General features: G+C 43.5%; 1 protein-coding gene and 1 long non-coding RNA gene across 4 annotated transcripts in view; both read left to right on the top strand.

The window, feature by feature from the left end:
* Window positions 1-1,170: 1,170 nt before the first annotated feature.
* Window positions 1,171-4,431, top strand: OTX1 (orthodenticle homeobox 1). Of its 3 annotated transcripts, XM_081588386.1 has the most exons (6): window positions 1,171-1,271; window positions 1,731-1,742; window positions 2,202-2,361; window positions 3,613-3,763; window positions 3,830-3,938; window positions 3,969-4,431. In XM_081588386.1, exons 1-6 carry the CDS (start codon window positions 1,171-1,173, stop codon window positions 4,429-4,431), a joined length of 996 nt encoding a protein of 331 aa, XP_081444512.1. The 3 variants fall into 3 exon arrangements, with proteins under 3 accessions (XP_081444512.1, XP_081444513.1, XP_081444511.1); XM_081588387.1 differs by lacking the exon at window positions 1,731-1,742 and having other exon boundaries at window positions 1,171-1,267; window positions 2,210-2,361; XM_081588385.1 differs by lacking the exon at window positions 1,731-1,742 and having other exon boundaries at window positions 1,171-1,267; window positions 2,210-2,361; window positions 3,613-4,431.
* A 2,635-nt stretch (window positions 4,432-7,066) lies between these two features.
* LOC145544952 (uncharacterized) overlaps window positions 7,067-19,456 on the top strand; it is a 151,464-nt gene continuing 139,074 nt past the window's right edge. The window contains exon 1 of the long non-coding RNA XR_014081754.1: window positions 7,067-7,453. This is a non-coding gene — a long non-coding RNA (uncharacterized LOC145544952). The remainder of the gene's footprint in view (window positions 7,454-19,456) is intronic.

Below are 19,456 nucleotides of genomic sequence, written 5' to 3'. Positions count from 1 at the left end.
CTTCCTGACTCCTGATTGTAGCACCTCAGTTTTGGGGGCAACTTGGGGAAGCTAGGCGTCGACATTCCTGCCCCAGGGAGCGCGAGCTACGCCGCAGAGGCCTAGTTCTCTAGTCTGGATCGGGTTCTGGGGCGCCGGTTCAGCTAGTAGGATAAGCGGGAAGCGCACCAGACCTACTGCACTGAGGCTTCCCAAATCCGCCAGACCCTTGGAGCGCTGGTCAGGTCACCTTTCGACCCCGGCCGGGACCCCATTGTCCGCAGCCAAGACCGGCTTGCTCTGGGGAAGCACGGCCTGCGGCTGTGGCGAGGTGCGGGTGATCTCGGGTGGCGTGTTAGAACCGCCACCTGTACGGTGGCGCCTTCTGGTCGCCTCAACCGAATCTGGGCTCGAATGGTGGTCGAAGTGTGGGTGGGATTCCGGATAAGCAATCTCTCAGCGGCCAGGCACAGAGAGGTAAACCGGAAGAGCGGCTCTGGGCTCTAGGGCCGGGACCCAGCCTCGGAGACTCTGGAAGGAGGTACTCTACTCAGTGGGCAATGCGTCCCGGAGAGGCCCGGGTGCCGCGAGCCCTCCGCAGTGCCTCACCTTGGCTCTCTGGAGTCTACCTGTCCTTCTCACTTTCAAAAGCATTTGAAACAAAACGAAACAACCCCTCATGCTCTGGGTCTCCTGCCGCCTTGAGGTCGAGGGGATGTTTGCTTGTGTGGTGTGATGCCCTCTCCCACCCGAACAGATTTTTGCCTAGTCTTGGGACCTAGCACTCTCTGCGGTTTGGGCTCTTACCTCCCAAGTTTGCCCCTGATTTTAACCTCTCCTCACTCCTAGCGTCGTCCAGCGAGTGTCTGGCCCATTCCAAGCCCGAAAAGAGGTGATAATGATCCAGAAATTTTACTTTTCAAAGAAGCTATGGTCTTTGGGCTAAGGCCTTATAGAGCCGAGTTCTGCACAGATCCATAGCCTGCGTCACCTCCCCATCCTGTGACTCCTTCCTCCGGCAAGACCAGGAAGCCGAGATGGCTTGGAATGACGGTTTCGGTGTGTCTCATGTCTCCATAGGCCGGGCCCCTAGACGCAACAGAGCTTGAAGGACTGCGCAGTGGGAGCCCCGCACTGCGCCTGGCCCCGGGCCCCCTGGATCCGTCGGGGCGCCTCCACGCAGCTGTTAGCATGATGTCTTACCTCAAACAACCCCCATATGGTATGAATGGGCTCGGTCTAGCCGGGCCAGCCATGGACCTCCTACACCCCTCCGTGGGCTATCCGGGTGAGCATCGACCCCCATATCCCCCTCCCTTGCAAATCTGGGGAATCCCCAGCCTCTGGGTTTGAGTACAAATTTTATCCCTGATTAGGCCCAGAGAACCGGTTGCCTAGTCTCTTACAGTGCAGGGCGTGCTGACTCGGAGGACAGATCGTGGTCGGGAAGTAGGGCCAGGGTGGCTAAGACGTGAGACGTGAGCCCTCCAGCCCGGCCACACCGGCAACTTCTCTCTAGTTGTCGTCTCACTGCCAGCACAGGGCGCATTTATCCACGGCTTCGTTTCCCATGGTTGGGGTGTGTGTGAGAGAGAGGGATTGAAAGAATCTATGCCTTTCCCCCTCAACACTGAACGAGGAATATGGACACCCGCTTGGCCCTGACAGGAAAGGCCGAGCTTGCCTTATGCAAAGCAACTGGCTGAGGTAAGGAAGAGGGATTCTCCCTCCATAATTAAATTGTCCTCTAGATGGGTGGCCTGCACCAACTTCTACACTGTTGATGTGGAAGACTTGAGCCAAATCCTGGCCTTCTTGTCTAGGTTCCGTTTCTTAACCTCCATTTATTACCTCGGAAAGTGTTTTCAAGGACATGTTTAGGCACACCGCTTCCCCACCCTCCAGGCAGGGAGAGTGTTGGCAGGGGGGCAGCGAAGGAAAAAAGATTGTATAACTTCTCTTCCTTTCTTAACCTCTGAGAGGCAGGGAAGGGGGCAGCCCTGGAGTGTCGGAGACAATCAGGAGTGTCGGTGTACCAATCAGGCACACCTGCAGTTTCTCCCACCTGTGGCCTGTCAGGCTCACCTCCCTGGGGAGTTCTTTTTTTGCTCGGAGCTCGGCTTTCTTTTGCAACGACCTGGTCCAGGGCCTGCCAGGGTCCTGTCCGTATCCTCTAGCACGAGTCCGCGTGGCCACCACTGACCCGACGCGCCCCCGCGTTTCCCTTCAGCCACCCCGCGGAAGCAGCGACGCGAGCGCACCACCTTCACGCGCTCTCAGCTGGACGTGCTCGAGGCACTCTTCGCCAAGACTCGCTACCCAGACATCTTCATGCGCGAGGAGGTGGCGCTCAAGATCAACCTGCCAGAGTCCAGAGTCCAGGTGCGCGCACGCGGGGTTTCCAGGGTCCGGGGCGGGGTGCTGGGGCTGGTTAGAGAGGGCCTGGTTGGGATGTGGTCTGGTGTAGGGGCGGGCTTACAGGCTGGGCAGCCCCTCTCAGACTCCCCCTAGCGCTGGGCTCCGGCCTGGCAGAGGGGCCAAAATTAAAGGAACTAGGTTAGAGCCCTGAATTGGGCCGTTGGCCCCGGGGCGCCTTCGCTCTCTTAAGTCGTTTTTAGGATTGCAGGAGGCCAAGCCCGACACTTGTCCCCTGCCTCTTCGGCCACCCCAGGGCTTGGCAGTTTCCTTCCAGGTCTTCAATTCTGCCTCCACCCTGGCCTTGCATCCCGGGAATCCTGGAAATGAAAGAGTGGGGCTTGGCCAAAGCCTGGTCCCCTGATTGGAAGTGTGCCCCACGGGTGGCGGCAGTGTGATTAGACCTTTTTCTTTGCTCTGAGAGGATGCAGAACGCAAAATCTGGCTACCAGCTTTGCTATTTCTCGGTTGTTTGTTTGTTTGTTTGCGATGAAAGGGCCCCAAAAATACTGTTCGGATCATAACTCAGAACTCTTCTCAAAGGCCTTTTATCTTGCCTTTTTCCTCCCAGAGGCTCGGGAGAACAGGAATGCCATGTCTTGTACCCGGGCCTTCCAAGAGGAGTGAGAACTTTATGACTGTCTTATTTGGTTCCCCACTTGGAGCCAAGAAGTCCAACGAAATTCTGTTCAGGCTTCCTTCCGTAGTCCCCCTCTAATTCAGCCTCCTGCTCCCACCCACATTCTCTCCCGGCCCAGCACCAGGCCTCCATGGGGCAGAGTGGCTCCGGCTTAGACTTGGTGACTGTCCCCCATTCCGCGGCATGCTCTGTGCCTCTCTACAGTTTCCTGAGCTCTATTCACAGAAGACAGGGCCTCCGTACATTCACAGACCTGTTGGGAAGCGGCCAACAGCAGCAGTTTAGAGATGGCTGAACTTCTGGCTGGACAGGCACAAATGTTCCGCCCTCCGACAGAGTTGAGCTGGGGGTGGGGGTGGGGAGGTGCACATCCCTACTTTGCCAGAGGAGGGTCTGAGCAGAAGGATGGGGGAGGGTGGAGCAGCGAATGCAGGGTCTGGCCGGGCCGGAGATGGGGAAGGGTGGAGGCGTCGATCGGAGAGGGATGCGGTTCCTAGGCCGGAGTCGGTCCAAGAGGCAGGGGAGTGGCAAGCTCTACTCGCCCCCTCACACGCTCTTCCCCACTCGGCCTGCCGCAGGTCTGGTTCAAGAACCGCCGCGCCAAATGCCGCCAGCAGCAGCAGAGCGGCAGTGGGACCAAGAGCCGCCCAGCAAAGAAAAAGTCGTCCCCGGTGCGGGAGAGCTCGGGCTCCGAAAGCAGCGGCCAGTTCACGCCGCCTGCTGTGTCCAGTTCCGCCTCGTCCTCCAGCTCCGCATCCAGCGCCTCAGCCAACCCCGCGGCGGCAGCGGCTGCAGGCCTGGGCGGGAACCCGGCTGTGGCGGTCCCGTCGTCGTTGAGTACGCCTGCTGCTTCCTCCATCTGGAGTCCGGCCTCCATCTCGCCCGGCTCAGCGCCCGCTTCCGTGTCGATGCCCGAGCCTTTGGCCGCACCCAGCAACGCATCGTGTATGCAGCGCTCGGTAGCTGCAGGAGCCGCCTCGGCCGCAGCCTCCTATCCCATGTCCTATGGCCAAGGCGGCAGCTATGGCCAGGGCTACCCCGCGCCCTCCTCTTCCTACTTTGGCGGCGTGGACTGCAGCTCGTATTTAGCGCCCATGCACTCGCACCACCACCCGCACCAGCTCAGCCCTATGGCACCCTCCTCCATGGCGAGCCACCATCACCACCATCCCCACGCACACCACCCGCTGAGCCAGTCCTCAGGCCACCACCACCACCACCATCACCACCACCACCAGGGCTACGGCGGCTCAGGGCTCGCCTTCAACTCTGCCGACTGCTTGGATTACAAGGAGCCTGGCACTACCGCGGCATCTTCCGCTTGGAAACTCAACTTCAACTCGCCTGACTGTCTGGACTATAAGGACCAAGCCTCATGGAGGTTTCAGGTCTTGTGAGCCCAGTAGTGGGAGGAAGAGGAGAAGAAACGCAACTACCTGCGCCCTCCGTGATCCCCGTCCTGTTGCTGCTGCTGCTGCTGCACCGCCCGCCTTTGCCTCGGCTTCTCCAGACCCGAAATTTCATGCCCCCAAAAGATGCCCATTGCTGCACTGCCGCCCTCATCTTTGTGCCACTTGCTTGGGGGATGTGCAAACCCTACCCACCCCTTGGATGGGGGGACCGGTGCTTCGGCTTGGCCAACAAGTTCTATACAGGAGAGCTGTGTGCTCCCCTCCTCAGCCCCCACCAAACTCCCAAGTCGCCCTCTTCTAGTCTTTCTGGACACTTACTATGTATGCACTTGCAGCCTTCGGAGGCTCTTCGCTCTGTCTTGCTGTTTGAGCCCTACACTTTAATTTATTCTTTCTGGACACTGGAGTCACTAACTGGCATGTGTCTGCCTGCTGGGAGTGTACCCACACTCTACTCCAAATCAAAACAACCACTAAGCGTTTCTCGCCTGCAGACTGCCACCCCTTCAGCTGCCCTCAGCCCCGCTCCCCGCCTGCAGGCCAGAGCCTCCTGGCGTTTCCTCTCCTGCCTGATGGGCTTGTAGGAGACCCAAGGGAGGAGCGCGTCCTTAGCCTCTCGCGCACAGCCCCGCCCTGCGTAGAACTGGCTCAGGCTTCCGCCTCGGCGGGAATGCTGTATATAGTCAGGTCCGTTCCAGGGACCACTTAAACTTTTTAGTTGCTGTTGGTTGAACTGAGCATATCTTGTCTTAGAGCCCAAGAAATAGAACTTTAAGATATATACAGCATATATATATATATATATACACACACACACACACATATATATATAAAACAAAAGCAAAAAATATTTTCCCTCTGTCCCCTTTCCTCTCTTCCTCAAACGATGGCGCTTTTACTTTTTCAGTTGTTGCAAAATTTCCCTGCCCTTTCACACCTTCTCCCTCTGTGTATTTATTAAAGAAAATCGTTTGGTTTCAGGAAGCTGCGCGCGGAGAATCAGGAAGGTCCTGGAGTCTGAAGGAAAGTCAAGTCAGGGCACAGGGGAGGGGTTTAGGCTGGGAGGGGGCGCAGGACTGAGCCCTTCACCAGGTCTAAGCACAAGCTCACAGTTCTGGTTTAGAGACCAAAACCAAAAGAAAGCAAAAAGATAAAAATATAGCATTATGGGAAAACAAAAAACCCAGGCCCCAAACCCAGGTTCAATTCCTCCGTCGGCTTCTCTCTCTTTAAACAACCTTGTTTTGTCTAGTGAGTTTTTAGTGCACCTTCATTCTCCGAAATCTACGGAGAGCCCACGCCTGTATATCAATTTTGGCTTTGGCCGTTTCGTCCAGTAGGTGGGAAAGTAATTTGTAAATTTGATTTGTCCGATGTGAAGATCGCAAATTACTTGTTGAAATGTAAGGCAGTCCCTTTCCTCCCCCCTTTATCTACATTATTTCCCGAAAATAAATGCAAATTAATGAACGGCTTGTTAGTGTTGCTCTTCTGCTTCCAGCCCAGGTCCTGGTCTTGGGTGGGTGGAGGGAACTAAAAAGAGGAAATCTCCGTGTTAATAACCCGCGTGTTAATAACCTATGTGAAGCTGCAGGCCAAAGAAACGCTCTCCTAGGGAGGACCCCCCACCCCCCACGTCGGTCAGCCCGGCCTCTTTCCCCAGGCGTTTTGACCCCGTATCCCCTCTCGCCACGGCGGACAGAGACAGGTGTCAGGACTCAATTCCCGAAGCAATTCCTTTCTCTTCAGAGGCAGGAGCCTGGCACTGATTTCTTCACCCTAATTGCCGCCTGCACCAGAAAGAAGAGGGGGAGGGGAAGAGGGTCGGGAGGCGGGAAGGGATAGCTCTGTAATGCTCTCAGAGCTGAGCCAAAAAGGAAAAGAAAACAAAACGACAAAAAAACCGATCCGTGTCTTGCATGTTGGCAACAGACAACCTTCCTTTCTGCTGAGCTGTCCCGAGTGGCTTCATGGAGGCTGGGGGAATCCGAGTCATCCCTTCCACGTGCTAAGATGTCCCTTTAAACCCTCAGACCCTACCAGAAGTAGCCAAACTATCTTTGTTCGTATTAAAACGCAAACACAAAAATCTGAAGAGTCGATAGGGACGCGTTTCACTTTGGCAGGGGAAGCAGACTTCTAGATTGCAGCAGGGAGTCGGAAGGAGGGTTCCACCTTCCCCTGAGGAAGACAGGGGTAGAGGTGGGGGTGGGTTGGGATGATGCTCCAGAAGACCCAGTGTCCCGACCCTCTTTGGCCTGAAACCTCCTGGGCGTAAGGCCCAGAAGCTGCTCAACTTGTCCACAGGAGGGAAGGAAATAAGGAAACAACGAAAAGTTTCCTGCGAAGTGACCGACACACCCTATTCTTTTCATTCCGTGTGAGACCTGAGAGCACAACTTGAGGCCGGGTTTGAAGAACGACCCCTCCTCCGGGGTTCCGTGCCGAGCTGTCTCTTGGCTGCGAGACCCGGCTGGAGTGAAGCTTTCTCAGCCACGTCCTCCCTCCCGACTCTGTCCGTAGGTCTGGCTCGGGCGCACCACCTTTCCTATTCTATAAATAAGCCCAGCAGCCCCCTACTCCGCAAAGGTCCGCAGAAGGGCGCAGCCGCGGCCTCGCTGAGCGTCACCCTGCGGCGCCGCCGGCGGAGGGAGACCCGGCGCGCAAGGTCGCTGTGCGCCGTGGCCCCTGGGGTGCGCGGCCCGCACGTGCCGGGGAGTCTGGGCCGGTGGCCGGACAAAGAGGCTTCTCGCTCTCGCTGCATGGACTTTGGCCCGGGCTGCAGGGTCTCCTTGCTCGACCGACCTTCCTGGCCTGCCCCAGTGCCGCCCTGGCTCACGCAGCCACCACTAGGGCCGCTCCAGGTCTATGTTCTGGGCTGCCTGCGCCGGCAGCTCCTTGAGGTGGGTTCTGTGCGTCCCAGCAGTCGTCCTGGCTTCGCGGTGGAATGAAACCACGAGACGCGGCTCTGCACTCGCTTGGACAACTGTGTGACCTCCGGAACAAGGTACCCAACCCCCAGGGCCTCATTTTCGTCGCATTTATTATTTGGCCCCCCTCTGTCGGGGACGTTCCAGAACTTCACACTTGGGGCCGAGGCTGCGGGCAGGCAGGTGAAACGCATCACAGTGGCCCCGGCCACTCGGCGGCGTCTAGAAGCTTCGGCGCCTGCGTACTCAGGCAGACTGGGGACCAGCGGCAGGGCTCGTGGAGACCCGGCGGGAGTTCCCGCCCGGGTGACGAGGCCTCGAGAAGAGGCACGTGCTTCTCCCAGGGCTTCCTAGCCAGCTCTGAGGCCCGCGGCGCTGGGCGGAAACGAGGAGCGAGAAGGTGGTGAGGCACTTCAGGCCGCCGAGACGCGGGAGCTTGGGGGAGCAGGGAGGGTGTGTGGGCTGCCGGAAGTGGCCGGACGGAGTTGGGGAGCCCACGCGGCCCCGAGTCCAGGCGGCGGCGGCGGGAACGCTGCAGGTTCCTCCCGGCCGGCCACCTGTTACTGGCAGGTTCTGTGAGAACCGCCCTCTGCTCGCCCTTCTTATGAGGGAAGAGGTTTGTACTGTTTGCATTTTGGTGTTCGTGACACAATAGAAGCAACTAGAATTGAAGCGATGTAAGACGATTAAGCAACTTCAGAACATGTAGTAACTTTAAGTGTTAAGACGTCAACGGTTTTGTTCCTTTGAGTGCTCAACGAAATCTCCGTGTTTTCTACTCATGGCTTGTGTTCTCTGGTCAAACTTCGAAGGCAGAAAAGTCTCCCTTTCAGTGAACTTGTGTGAAGTGTTTTATGGCTAACGGATAGGTCATATTTGTGATTTTTAAATAAGTTTTAAAAATTCTTGACACCTCGGGAGCACCGCGTTAATTTCCTGAAGCTTTGAAAAGATTCAGTGAAGTAACATAGTCTGTTGTAGAGCTTTTTATTATTTTCTAGCTACTGAGTAGCTACTAAGAGCATATGGAGACATTTCTCAACATTGTAAAAAAAACAATTTTTTTTTAAATTCCTAAAGCTATGGGGTAGTAAACGTGAGAGGAAGAACAGGTAAAAAGGCGCTGAGTGTCAGCAAATTTATGCCTGGCACGTTACAGAGACCAAAAAAAAACGAAAGGTTTCAATTTTTGTGTCAGAATGACTAGTTTTTTCATACATTTTGATCAAAATAGTTCTTAAATTGTTTTTTTTTTTTTCCTTTCAGTTGTGAGAATGCTAAGTTCATTACTTGGGCGGAATAAATGAATGTTATTGATGTCATTAGGCACTGACAGGCACCGAGGTTTTCTTTAGAGATACAGAAATAAAATGTATCTGATATATTAAATGTAGTTAATATATACATTATTGGTAAAGAAAATCTGTATCATTACTATTCAAGACCAAAAAAAATCACTTGGCTGCTGTTGCAGAATTAATTTAAGAACAGCATCAAGATAGATTTATAAAATTCCTTAATTGAAAACATAACAAGTTCTCAACGAGTTATTCTGTGTTTTCCATACGATCTCTCCCTTCCCCCATGCATTTTAATGTCGAAAATGAGAATGAAAAAAGCTCATTAGGTCATTAATTTTTAAAAATTTATTTTTAATTGGAGTAGCTCATTAACTTTAACTAAGGAATATTTATATTCAATAGTACCTAAAATAAAAACCACCAACTGAAAAGATGAATGCTAAATAATAACAATGCATTGCTTATTCTGAAAAGGAGAAAACATCTCTATTATCTTTAAGAAAGAATCTGTTTAATTAAATGTGTGAGTGTCTAGAATACACTTATTTGAAAAAGAGGGTTTTTGTGGGGTTTTTTTGGTGGGATGTGGGGCCTTGTGTTGTAGATGGTTCCTGAAAAATCAATTTTACGTTAGTCTTCCTATTTGTATTTATTGATATCTGAAAAACGAATTGGATATTTTTGGTGGGAGAGGGAAACATGTGATTTTGACTTAGTAATTCTTTAATCATGCTTTTAATGAGTTAGATTTTACCTTACTTTAGGTGCAGTCTTTCAAAAGTTTTTAAAAATCAAAAATATTTCCTGAAAAACTTGCAGTTGTTTAGGTGAAATGGCAGTTATGTAAAATAGTCAAAGTTGAAACTGCTGTTAAATATATCCACTTTTTTATTAGAAAAAAATAAAGCAAACAAATGTATGGTGTGCTCACAAATAAAATGTATCACCTAATTATGAAATTTACACATTCATATTTCTATAACCATTACTTCAAAGATGGAGATAAGCTTTAAAATATTTTGGAGATTTTTCTAATCAAATAGTATGATTAAATGACAACTTTCAAAATTTAAACATTGAAAATCTATTATGTTTCTAAAAATTGTACCCTTCTTACTGTCTCTGAATAACTTAATTGGTGACTAATGAAATAAAAGACACAAAGTTCCATTCCATTCCAAGTGTCATAAATACTTCATTTTTTGAAGGTTAATATTATTAAACATCTTATAAATACTGCTTCAGGAAATTTTTAAAATACTTTTAAAGTAGATTGTGAAATTAGGATTTAAAGGATGAATCATAATTTTTCCGGGATTGAAGTGGAGTGTAAATAAGTCATAAGTAATTTTGACATTTGGGGTAAAGTTAATTAAAATGTAGGAATAAATGGTCTTTGATTCAACAACTTGATGTCTAAAGAGCCTGTAAAATATTTTTAGTACACAAATATTCTTATGTCTCTTCAAAGCTCAAAATGCTTATAAAGATATACCATCATCTGTCATAGCTATTTAAATGCAGCAATCATACTTTCTTTTTAAAGTTTATTTTTAAAACTTTATTGTGAAATAAACATACAAAAGAAAGTATAAAATGGGTTTATACAATTTAAAGAGAAAGGAAAATTTAAAAGGAACAAAAAGTTCTCAAATACTTTAAAAAGTAGATTTGAGATAAGTTCTAATATCAGTGTTTAAATTTGATGTAACATACATTATATCTGTTTATGTCCCAGGGATTTTTCTAAATCTTTTAGTATAGTGACTATTAATATATAAGGACAATTTTTTAAGGCAGAAAAACAGTTAAAATCATAGGATGTAGAAGTTCTATAGGTCTTTGAAAAATCCATAGTGTTTCTTTATTCATAGAAAAATTGTGTTTTATATCTCCTTATATTTTATGACAAAGCACCAAAAGAATCTGTCTTCTTTTTTCTCAACGATGGGTATTTGACCTCATCCAAAGCTGTGGCTTCAACTCTTGATTTCATTACTGGTGACCCTCAAATCCATATCTATACCTCACACCTCTCTGTTGGACTTCATATACCTGTACATACACTGAAAAGAAGCCATAATAAGATGTCTGGGTCTTGCTTCATAATAGTAGAGGAAGAGAGGGAATGGTTGGAATATAAATTAAACAAGATTATTATAAGTTTTTAATTATTGAAGCTGAGTGAGAATACATATAATTTCATTACACTCTATTTTTGTCTGTTTAATTTTTTCCATAGTAAGAGATGAGTGAAAGTACTCATTTGTGGAAAGTAGTCTTTGCAGTATATAGAGGAAATTGAGTTCCCCATCTTTGGAGTCCCTACAGTATTGTTCACATATATTACTTCTTTATCTGCTCTCAAGTCTTATAAGATTGGTTGGTGTGAAGCTTAGAGGGTGGTTTGATTATTTACTCAAGATCACATAATTGGTTAAGTGGCAGAACATGGCAGAACTCAGTTTTCAGATTCCATGTTTGACTACAGGAGCTACCTAAAAATTTCAGTATGTTAACAATTAATTTAAAAAAAACCACCATATTACTTACAAATCAGATTACCAGACTGATGTCAATGAAACATGCTTTATCTAAGTTCAAGTTGTAAAATTTGAGTTTTGGTGACTGAAATTTATTTCCTAGGACATTGTTATATTTATCTTTCTGGGCATCTCTTCAATATCATTTAATGAGTGTTCAGAAATATATTAACAGAGCATTAAATGAAAAGACTAGTCATACCAGGTCTATCTCACCTTTTAATTTCTTACTAATACTTAATTTCTAAGTAATTTAAAAATTATTTCACTGTTTGTTCATGTTTATGAGTAGTGTTTTTTATTCTTCCCTGAGCCTTTCTTGCTCCTCAGAGGGTTGCTTTGCTATGTTATAGGAGGTCTAATATGGAGAAAGTTGTGTAAACTAGATATGGAATTGGGATTAGATTAATGACTCTGTAAATAAGGCTTCATTTGTTTGTAAACAGCTATTTGGAGTCTTTTTTCTAACTATGCTAACTTGGGAACATCAGGTTTTTAAGTTTGTAGTTTAATTTTTAAAATCTTACTAAGCAAACCCTGTCTTTTTAGGGTAAAATTTATTTTTCAGAGCTAACTCTGCAAAGTAAAAAATGGTTAACAATTTGGGGAATATAGATTGTATAACTTTATAGATATTGGTTTCTTTTTTTTTTTTTGAAAATAAAAAAACAGAAGTCTTGTTTAAACAGTATCATTATTTCTTCAGGTTTTAAAAACCATTCATCTCATGCTTCTATTTCTGCTACTGACTGCTTCAGTTTTTCTCTTATTTGATGTAGAAAAGCAAAGCTTGTCTGCTTGTGCTTATTAATGTTTGGAGAAGAAAAAGCTAGCATCTCTTTTCTCCCTGTATTTCTTCGTGTGAGGCATGAACCATCATATACTCAGATCAGCACCTGATAATTCCTGCATGCCTTTTTATTTGTATATTTTGGAATTGAGAGTCTCCTCTTGCCTTGAGATTGTATTCTACTCAATAATAGCTAAATCTTTTATTCCTAAAGGGATTAGAAGTCAGTGGGGGTCCTAGAGTGAGAGAGAGAAGTATAAGAGATACGATGAAGTTTTCCTTTACTTGAAGTGCTTGCCGCTGCCAAAGATACATGGTAGGTCTGTTTGTTGAGTGAATGAAAGAATGAAATCCAGTCATCAGACTTGCAACAGATTTAAATGTTGTTTATCTCAGATACAGAGTTGCTTTTTATGTGGTATTCAGTTTAAGTGGATTCTATAGCATGTTTTCTTAATCTCCTTAATCATCTTTAGAATCAAGATCTTTTTGGTTACTTATTACTCTTACATCCTTTGTTAGATGTAAAACCATTTCAAAATTTAGTTCATTAAAATTTTAAGTTATGAAATATATTTTAAAGTCCACAAAATGTGTATGTATCTTTTACCAATTAGTTGTCAACTTATCATGAAATCACCATACTAAGGTCAAGGAGAAGAGCATTATTGTGTGCATGCTCAGTTGTGGCCGACTCTGTGACTCTGTGGATTGTAGCCTGCCAGGCTCCTCTGTCCATGGGATTTCCCAGGCAAGAATACTGGAATGGGTTGCTATTTCCTTCTCCAAGGGATATTTCTGACCCAGTGATATAATGTGCATCTCCTGCATTGGCAGGTGAATTCTTTACCAGTGAGCCACCCGGGAAGCCCACAAAGCATTATTGGGACCACAGAAATTCCTGAGTAGTCCTTGCCCATTACAATCACTTCTGTCTCTTCAGAGGTAACCGCTGTCTTATCATTTATAGTAATTTTTTTTTGCATTTATTTCTCTTTTAAAAAATTGATCATCTGTACATGCATTCCTAACTGGTATGTATTTGTTTTGAATTTTATATGAATAGAATTACTTTCATAACTTGCTTTTTCCACATAACTTTATAAGGTTCATCCATGTCATTGTGTTTCTATAGCTTGTTCACTTTTATTGCTTTATGCTGTATAGTATTCCATTGTGTGAATATATAATAATTTATTTAAACTTTTTACTTTATATTGGAGTATAGTTGATTAACAATGTTAGTTTCAGTTGTACAGAAAAGTGATTCAGTTATACATACAGATGACTTGTTCTGTTGGTAGGTATTTGTGTTATTTCTAGTTTGGGAAAATTATAAGGATGCTGCTCTGAACATTCTTTTATGTGTATCCTAGTACACATAAAGATGCAAATCTCTCAAGTACATCCTAGGAGGGAAATTTCCGAGCCATAAGGGATGCATATTTTCAACTTGACTAGATACTGGCACAGTTTTCCAAATTGGTTGTGTAAATTTTTATATTTTCAAATAGTGTATGAAAATTGTGGTTACTCCATATCTTTGCCAAAGCTTAGTATTATTAGCATTTTAAAATCTTGTCAATTTGTTGGATGTGTAGTAATACATGTAATGGTTTTAATTGTATTTTCTTGATTAGTGGTGAGATTGAGCCCTTGTTTTTATATTTGTTGTTTATTTGGATATTTTCCTTTGTGGAATGCCTGTTCTTAAATTTCCCTCTTTTTTTTTTTTTTTGATTGTCTATCTTTTCTCTTTGATTTGTAAGAGCTCTTTACATATTCTGCATTCTGGTCCTTTGTCACTTACATGTATTGCATATATTTTTCCCATTTTGTGGATTATCCTTTCATTCTTTCTTAAGGTGTTTTTAAGTAGCTTAATGTGTTTATCTTTTCCTTTATGATTGGTGCTTTTTGTGTATCATGTTTAGGAAATCCTTTCTTACCTCATGACCATGAAAATATTCCCCTATATTTTCTTATAAATTATTTCTTTTAAAAGTTTTGTCATAGATATTTATCATCCTTTTTGTAGTATGCAGTATTTGGCAATGGTTCCTCTTCTTCCTTCTTGAAACTTCATCTGCTCACATGACTGCAAATGTCATTTTTGTGTTGCTAATTCCAAAAATCTGTATTTTTGGTATTGACTATACTCATTAGCTGAGATCTTTATTTCCAACTGCCTTCTGGATCTTTCCACTTGAATGTCTTGCAAATATCTGCAAATGTATCAGTTCAGAGCTCATTTAAAAGTCTTTATTGTTTTCTGTTTAGATTAATGATCATACAAGCCAAAATATATGGTGGAATCTTTGATTCTTCTTTTTTTACCTTCTCTCATTCAAATATCCATCACGTCCAAGTGATTCTGTTTCTGAAATGCATGTAAAATCTATTCATTCCCTTTTCTCCAGTTCCACAGTTACTGCTCAGAGTTTCACCTAGTCTGGTATATCTTTCTAATTGGTTTTCCTGCCTTCCTTCTACCCCCCCTTTTTAGTCAGTCATTCACACTGCTGCAGAGTTTCTTTCTAAGACACAAATCACATTTCTTTCCTGCTTTTATGGCTCTTCGTTGCCTTAATTATAACAAAAAGTTCAAATTCCTTCACATGATTTCTACCATTACTCTGCAGGACTCTCATGTTTTAGCCACTCCAGGCTACTAATTGTTTCCCAAAGAAGCTGTGTTTCATTGTGCTTTTTTTCATGTTGTTCCCTCTGCTTGGAATAGTCTTCCTTCCACCCATTCCCACTGGGAAAATCCTATTCCTTCCACCACCGTTCCCAGAAAGAATTAATCCTTCCTGTCTCTGGGCTTCCCATAGCACTTTGTTTATACCATTATTGCAGTATTTATTGCTTTATATTTATTACTTTATATATCTGTCTCCTATGCTAGACTGTGAAGTTTTTGAAAACAGAGTACATTTTATTAGAATCTAGCAGTGCTTGGTACAAAATAGTACTCAATAAATACTTGAGTTAAAGAATTGTACTAACCTTAAAAAGGAAAATAGAAGCATATGCATTGACTTAAGAGTTGTGAGCAGGGGCAAATGTCCATGAAAGAGTACAATGGACTGTTTTATTTGAGTGGGTTCCAGCTGAAAAGATCAGAATGTGTTGCTCTGGCTCAATGCTAACTGAAGGGGCAAAAATAATCTTGAACAAATAAAATTGAGTTTTCCTCATTTTTAAAAGGCTGACTTATGTTTCAAATGGACTTAGAATACGAAGTTTAATTTATTTTCAAGAAGTAAGAAATTCACATTACTGCTGAAGAAATTTATCTATTTCAGAGACCACATTAATGATATAGTTTATTACTACAAGTTTTTGTAATGCCAAATACATCTGTTTTGACAATGCTTGCTTTTACTCTGTAAGGTGCTGGTAAATCAGGACAGTGACAGGTTAATAGTTCTTGCCTGTACTAGTTCTGTAGACTCCCATAAAAATTAAAACTTCTGATGACTAGAGTACAAATATTTACCTAAGGTTTGCCAAGTATAAGCATAACACAACTGAGTTGGGGCTAGACCATATTTTACAGTTCATCTGGAGGAAGCAGAGTTAGTGTTCAATAACATTATCTTTCTTTTCATGTTAACTGATTAGTGGTATGAACACAATTATTTCAAATACAGAATGTTCTTAGTAGGTAAATTATAATAGCAAATTGATTTTTCATTAAAATATATTATTTATATCTGGAATTTTTATTAGGGTAAATCCTTAAGGAAGCATTGAAAAGGTTGTCTATTTGCAGGTAAGTTATCTTTTGATGATGAATTTATGGATTTTAAAGTAACTCAGCTCCTAATCAAAAAAGCAACTTCCAGATAAATATGGTCAATTGAATACATGTGTTTATTTTCACGCTCTTGAAAACATACTAAAATGAAAATTAAGGAATAAAGAAATGCATGAACGCCCAAAGGACAAACAGAACTTGAGAGGAGATGTCAGGAGAATCTTGGAAGCTGGGACATCAATAGGTGAGTGGTAGCTAACTTAGTAAAGAAAGCTGAAGCCTTAGTCTGTGCAGCTGCCTTTCATCTGCCACACCTGGATAGCCTAGATAGCAAATGATGGATACCAATGATTTCCAGACAGGTGGCTAGCATGAACTTGGTAGGGAACCAAAGCTCTATCTTGGATGATCTGTTTTCAGTACATGTGTGTAAATTCTGAATCTAGGCATAACAGAACATTTGTAGCTGAAGTATGCTATGTAAGCATATATTATGAATGACTGCAGGAGTAGGATGATGGCATTTAAGAAAGACCTTCATTGGCTCTATTAATTCAACAAGGATGTCATAATTCTAGATATTATACAAATATAATATCTAGAGCTACACAGTCCAGTATGGTACCCACTAGCCACATGTACCCTTTGAACTGTTGGAATACAACTGATGTGGATGGAGACAGAATGTAAGTATGTGCTTCCCAGGTGGTGCTACTGGTAAAGAACTCACCTGCCAATGCAGGAGATGTAAGAGATGCCGATTTGATTCCGGATCTAAAAGATCCCCTGAAGGAGGGCACAGCAACCCACTCCAGCATTCTTACCTGGAGCATCCCCATGGACAGAGAAGCCTGGCAGGCTACAGTCCATAAGGTTGCGAAGAGTGGGACATGACTGAAGCAACTTAGCACACATGTATGCAAGTGCATGATGTAAGTATAAGATTCACCCTGAGTTTCAAGACTCAGTATTTTAAACTATCTCTTTAATAATTTTTTATTTTGTAGTTGTTTGTAGAAATGTGTAAAATATATTGTGTTAAATCTATCAATAAAACATTTCACCTGTTTCTTTTCTGTGTGAATGCTAAACAATGTTAAATTACATTTGTGCTCCTATTATTTTTCATTCTTAGAGCTCTGAATAGAGGTACTGATTCAAGGGTGGCTAGTATTGCTTTCTGATCTGTTTACAGGGGACTTAGGCCATGCTGTGCAGCATCTTTCAGTAGCACCTGAAGTACTGCAGTGGATACCTTTGCCAAATAAAACAGAATAGTTTAAACTTATCAGTATATATGTTGGTAAAATTTGTAATTTTCTTGTTAATCCATTTACCTCTTCAGTACAATTCAATCCCTATAAATTCTCTGTACCTGATTACTGAATATGGCAAGAGAAAACATGCAGTTAAGCCAACTGAAAAATACCATAGTCTTGATTACCAATCTAGCCTTGGGTTCTCAGTTTTTCTAGTTATATTTTCATGTTTTCCTAATCAACCTTAATTTAGTCCTGATAGTGGCCATTTAAAATGTCTTTCATTCTTCTCAAACCTCCTATCCTTTTTCCTAGAAGATAACGTTACTTCCTACTTAACTGAGAAAATGCTGTAGAAGCCATCGAAGAAGACTGCCTTAGACTGTCAGTTTCTCATATATATATGTTTGCCATGCCTACAGCCTGAGTGCACTCATAGCACTGTCCAGTGCTAGGCACAGTGGTTCTTGTCTCCTGTCTCAATCTCTTTCTGTGTTTTGTGTTGTATACCCTTCTGCTTCCTCAGAGATTCCTCTTTTGGCTTCTTCAGTTTTTTCTCCTTCTCTGTTGGTTTCATCTCAATAGTACTTAAACATGCTTTAACCTCTGCCATCTTAAAAAAATCCTCTGTTGAGCTCTTGTCCTCCCATACCTACCACTAGGTGGTCTGTTTAACTGTTGAGCTTCTTGAAAAAATTTTCTATTTGTTATTTCCACTTTTCCACCTTCTATTCACTTTTTATTCACTACAATAGAGCTTCTGCTCTGGAGACTGCTTTTGCCAGAGTTGCTACTAACTTACATGTTTGTGATCTGAGGGAACAGTTTTCAGGCTTAATCATAGTTAATTTCTCTATATCATTTGACAGTAGTAGTCATTTTCTCTTCTATGAAATACTTTTTCCTCTTGTTTTCTGTGAGCCTCTATTCTTCTGGTTTTTATTCTAATGTCCCTTCTTCATAGTCTCCTTTACGACTCCACCTTTCTGTATGGAGAGAATGTGCCTGAAGGTACGTGAAAAGAAAGGAAGGCCTGGACATCCCAGCATCCCAGATGAACCCAGACTTTTAGATGTTCCTGCCAAGATGACAGACCTGTGAGAGAGCCATCTTATATACTCCATGCCCTGGAAACTCCCAGATAATTTCAGCCTCAGTGACATCACATGAAGCTGTAGAACTGCCTAACTGAGCCCAATCCATCCACAGAATAATGAGAGATAACAAAATGGTTGCTGTTTTAAACCCTAAACTTGTGGTTGTTTATTCCACAGTGGATAAAACCAAACCATACCTTCCCTCTGTCCTGTTTACTTCTCCAGTCTCATCTCTGATAATTCACCTTTGGCACTTTAAGGTCCACCTTCAGTACGCTGCTTGAAGTTTTCTGAATGAACTCTGTTCCTAGACTTTTTGCTTCCACTGTTAGCAATATTTTCTTTTTCAACTTACACCCTCCCCCTACCAAATTTCTAATCAGCTTTCAAGTTTTTAGTCAGATATCCATAAAACTCTGGGTGAATAAGTTAATTGCCTTGCTATGTCCTCTCATAGTATCAAATACTCCTACTGGCAGTATAATGGTTGAGAATATAATGTCAAGCAGTGTAATATTTTGCAAGTTACTTAGTCTTTTTAAGCTTCAGTTTATTCATCAGTAAAATGAGGATTATAATAACAGCAATTACCTAGTTTGTTGGGTTCATGTAAGAGTACTCAAAAATTTTAGTAATTATTGTTACTAATGCATATTATCAGTGCCTTTTCATCACTTTATCCCTATAACCTAACAAAGTGCCTGCCCCATAATATGTGCTATATAAAATGTCAGTGACTGAATGGATGAATGAATTCACGTTCAATTTCAAGCTTAATTTTTGGGGTTTTTTTGCTGTGGCAAAATGTATATAACATGAATTTGCCAGTTTAACTGTTTTTAACTATAGAATTCTGTGGCATTAGTTACATTCACAATGCTATGCACCCATCACCACTGTCTTATTTCCATAGTGTTTTCATTAACCGAATATAAACTATGTATCGTTAAACAAGAACTTCCTGTTAACTCCTTCCTCCAGAGTCTAGTAATCTCTAGTATACTGTCTTTCTGTATGAATTTTCTTATTTAGGTATCTTATATAAGTAAAAACATACGTCATTTTGTCACAGGTGTGTTTCACTTAGTATAATTCTTCAAGATTCTTTCATATTGTAACATGTGCCAGAATTTTCTTCTTTTTTAAGGATGAATATTCCATTGTATGTAGCAGGAGTATTTTATTCTTTTTGATACTGTTATGAGTAAAATTGCTTTGATGGTGTGATCACTCACCTAGAGCCAGACATCCTGGAATGTGAAGTCAAGTGGGCCTTAGAAAGCATCACTACGAACAAATCTAGTGGAGGTGATGGAATTCCAGTTGA

Source organism: Giraffa tippelskirchi, chromosome 4, assembly GCF_054371585.1.
Source record: "Giraffa tippelskirchi isolate mGirTip1 chromosome 4, T2T-mGirTip1v1.2.pri, whole genome shotgun sequence".
NCBI lineage: Eukaryota > Metazoa > Chordata > Mammalia > Artiodactyla > Giraffidae > Giraffa > Giraffa tippelskirchi.
This window is presented reverse-complemented; position numbering and strand designations above follow the sequence as displayed.

Excerpts from the sequence above, each read along its gene's own strand:
- OTX1 (XM_081588385.1), top strand. The coding sequence starts at position 1,171 with ATGATGTCTTACCTCAAACAACCCCCATATGGTATGAATGGGCTCGGT. Across the intron at positions 1,268-2,209 it reads CCCCTCCGTGGGCTATCCGG|CCACCCCGCGGAAGCAGCGA; the intron begins GTGAGCATCGAC and ends GTTTCCCTTCAG. Across the intron at positions 2,362-3,612 it reads TGCCAGAGTCCAGAGTCCAG|GTCTGGTTCAAGAACCGCCG; the intron begins GTGCGCGCACGC and ends GGCCTGCCGCAG.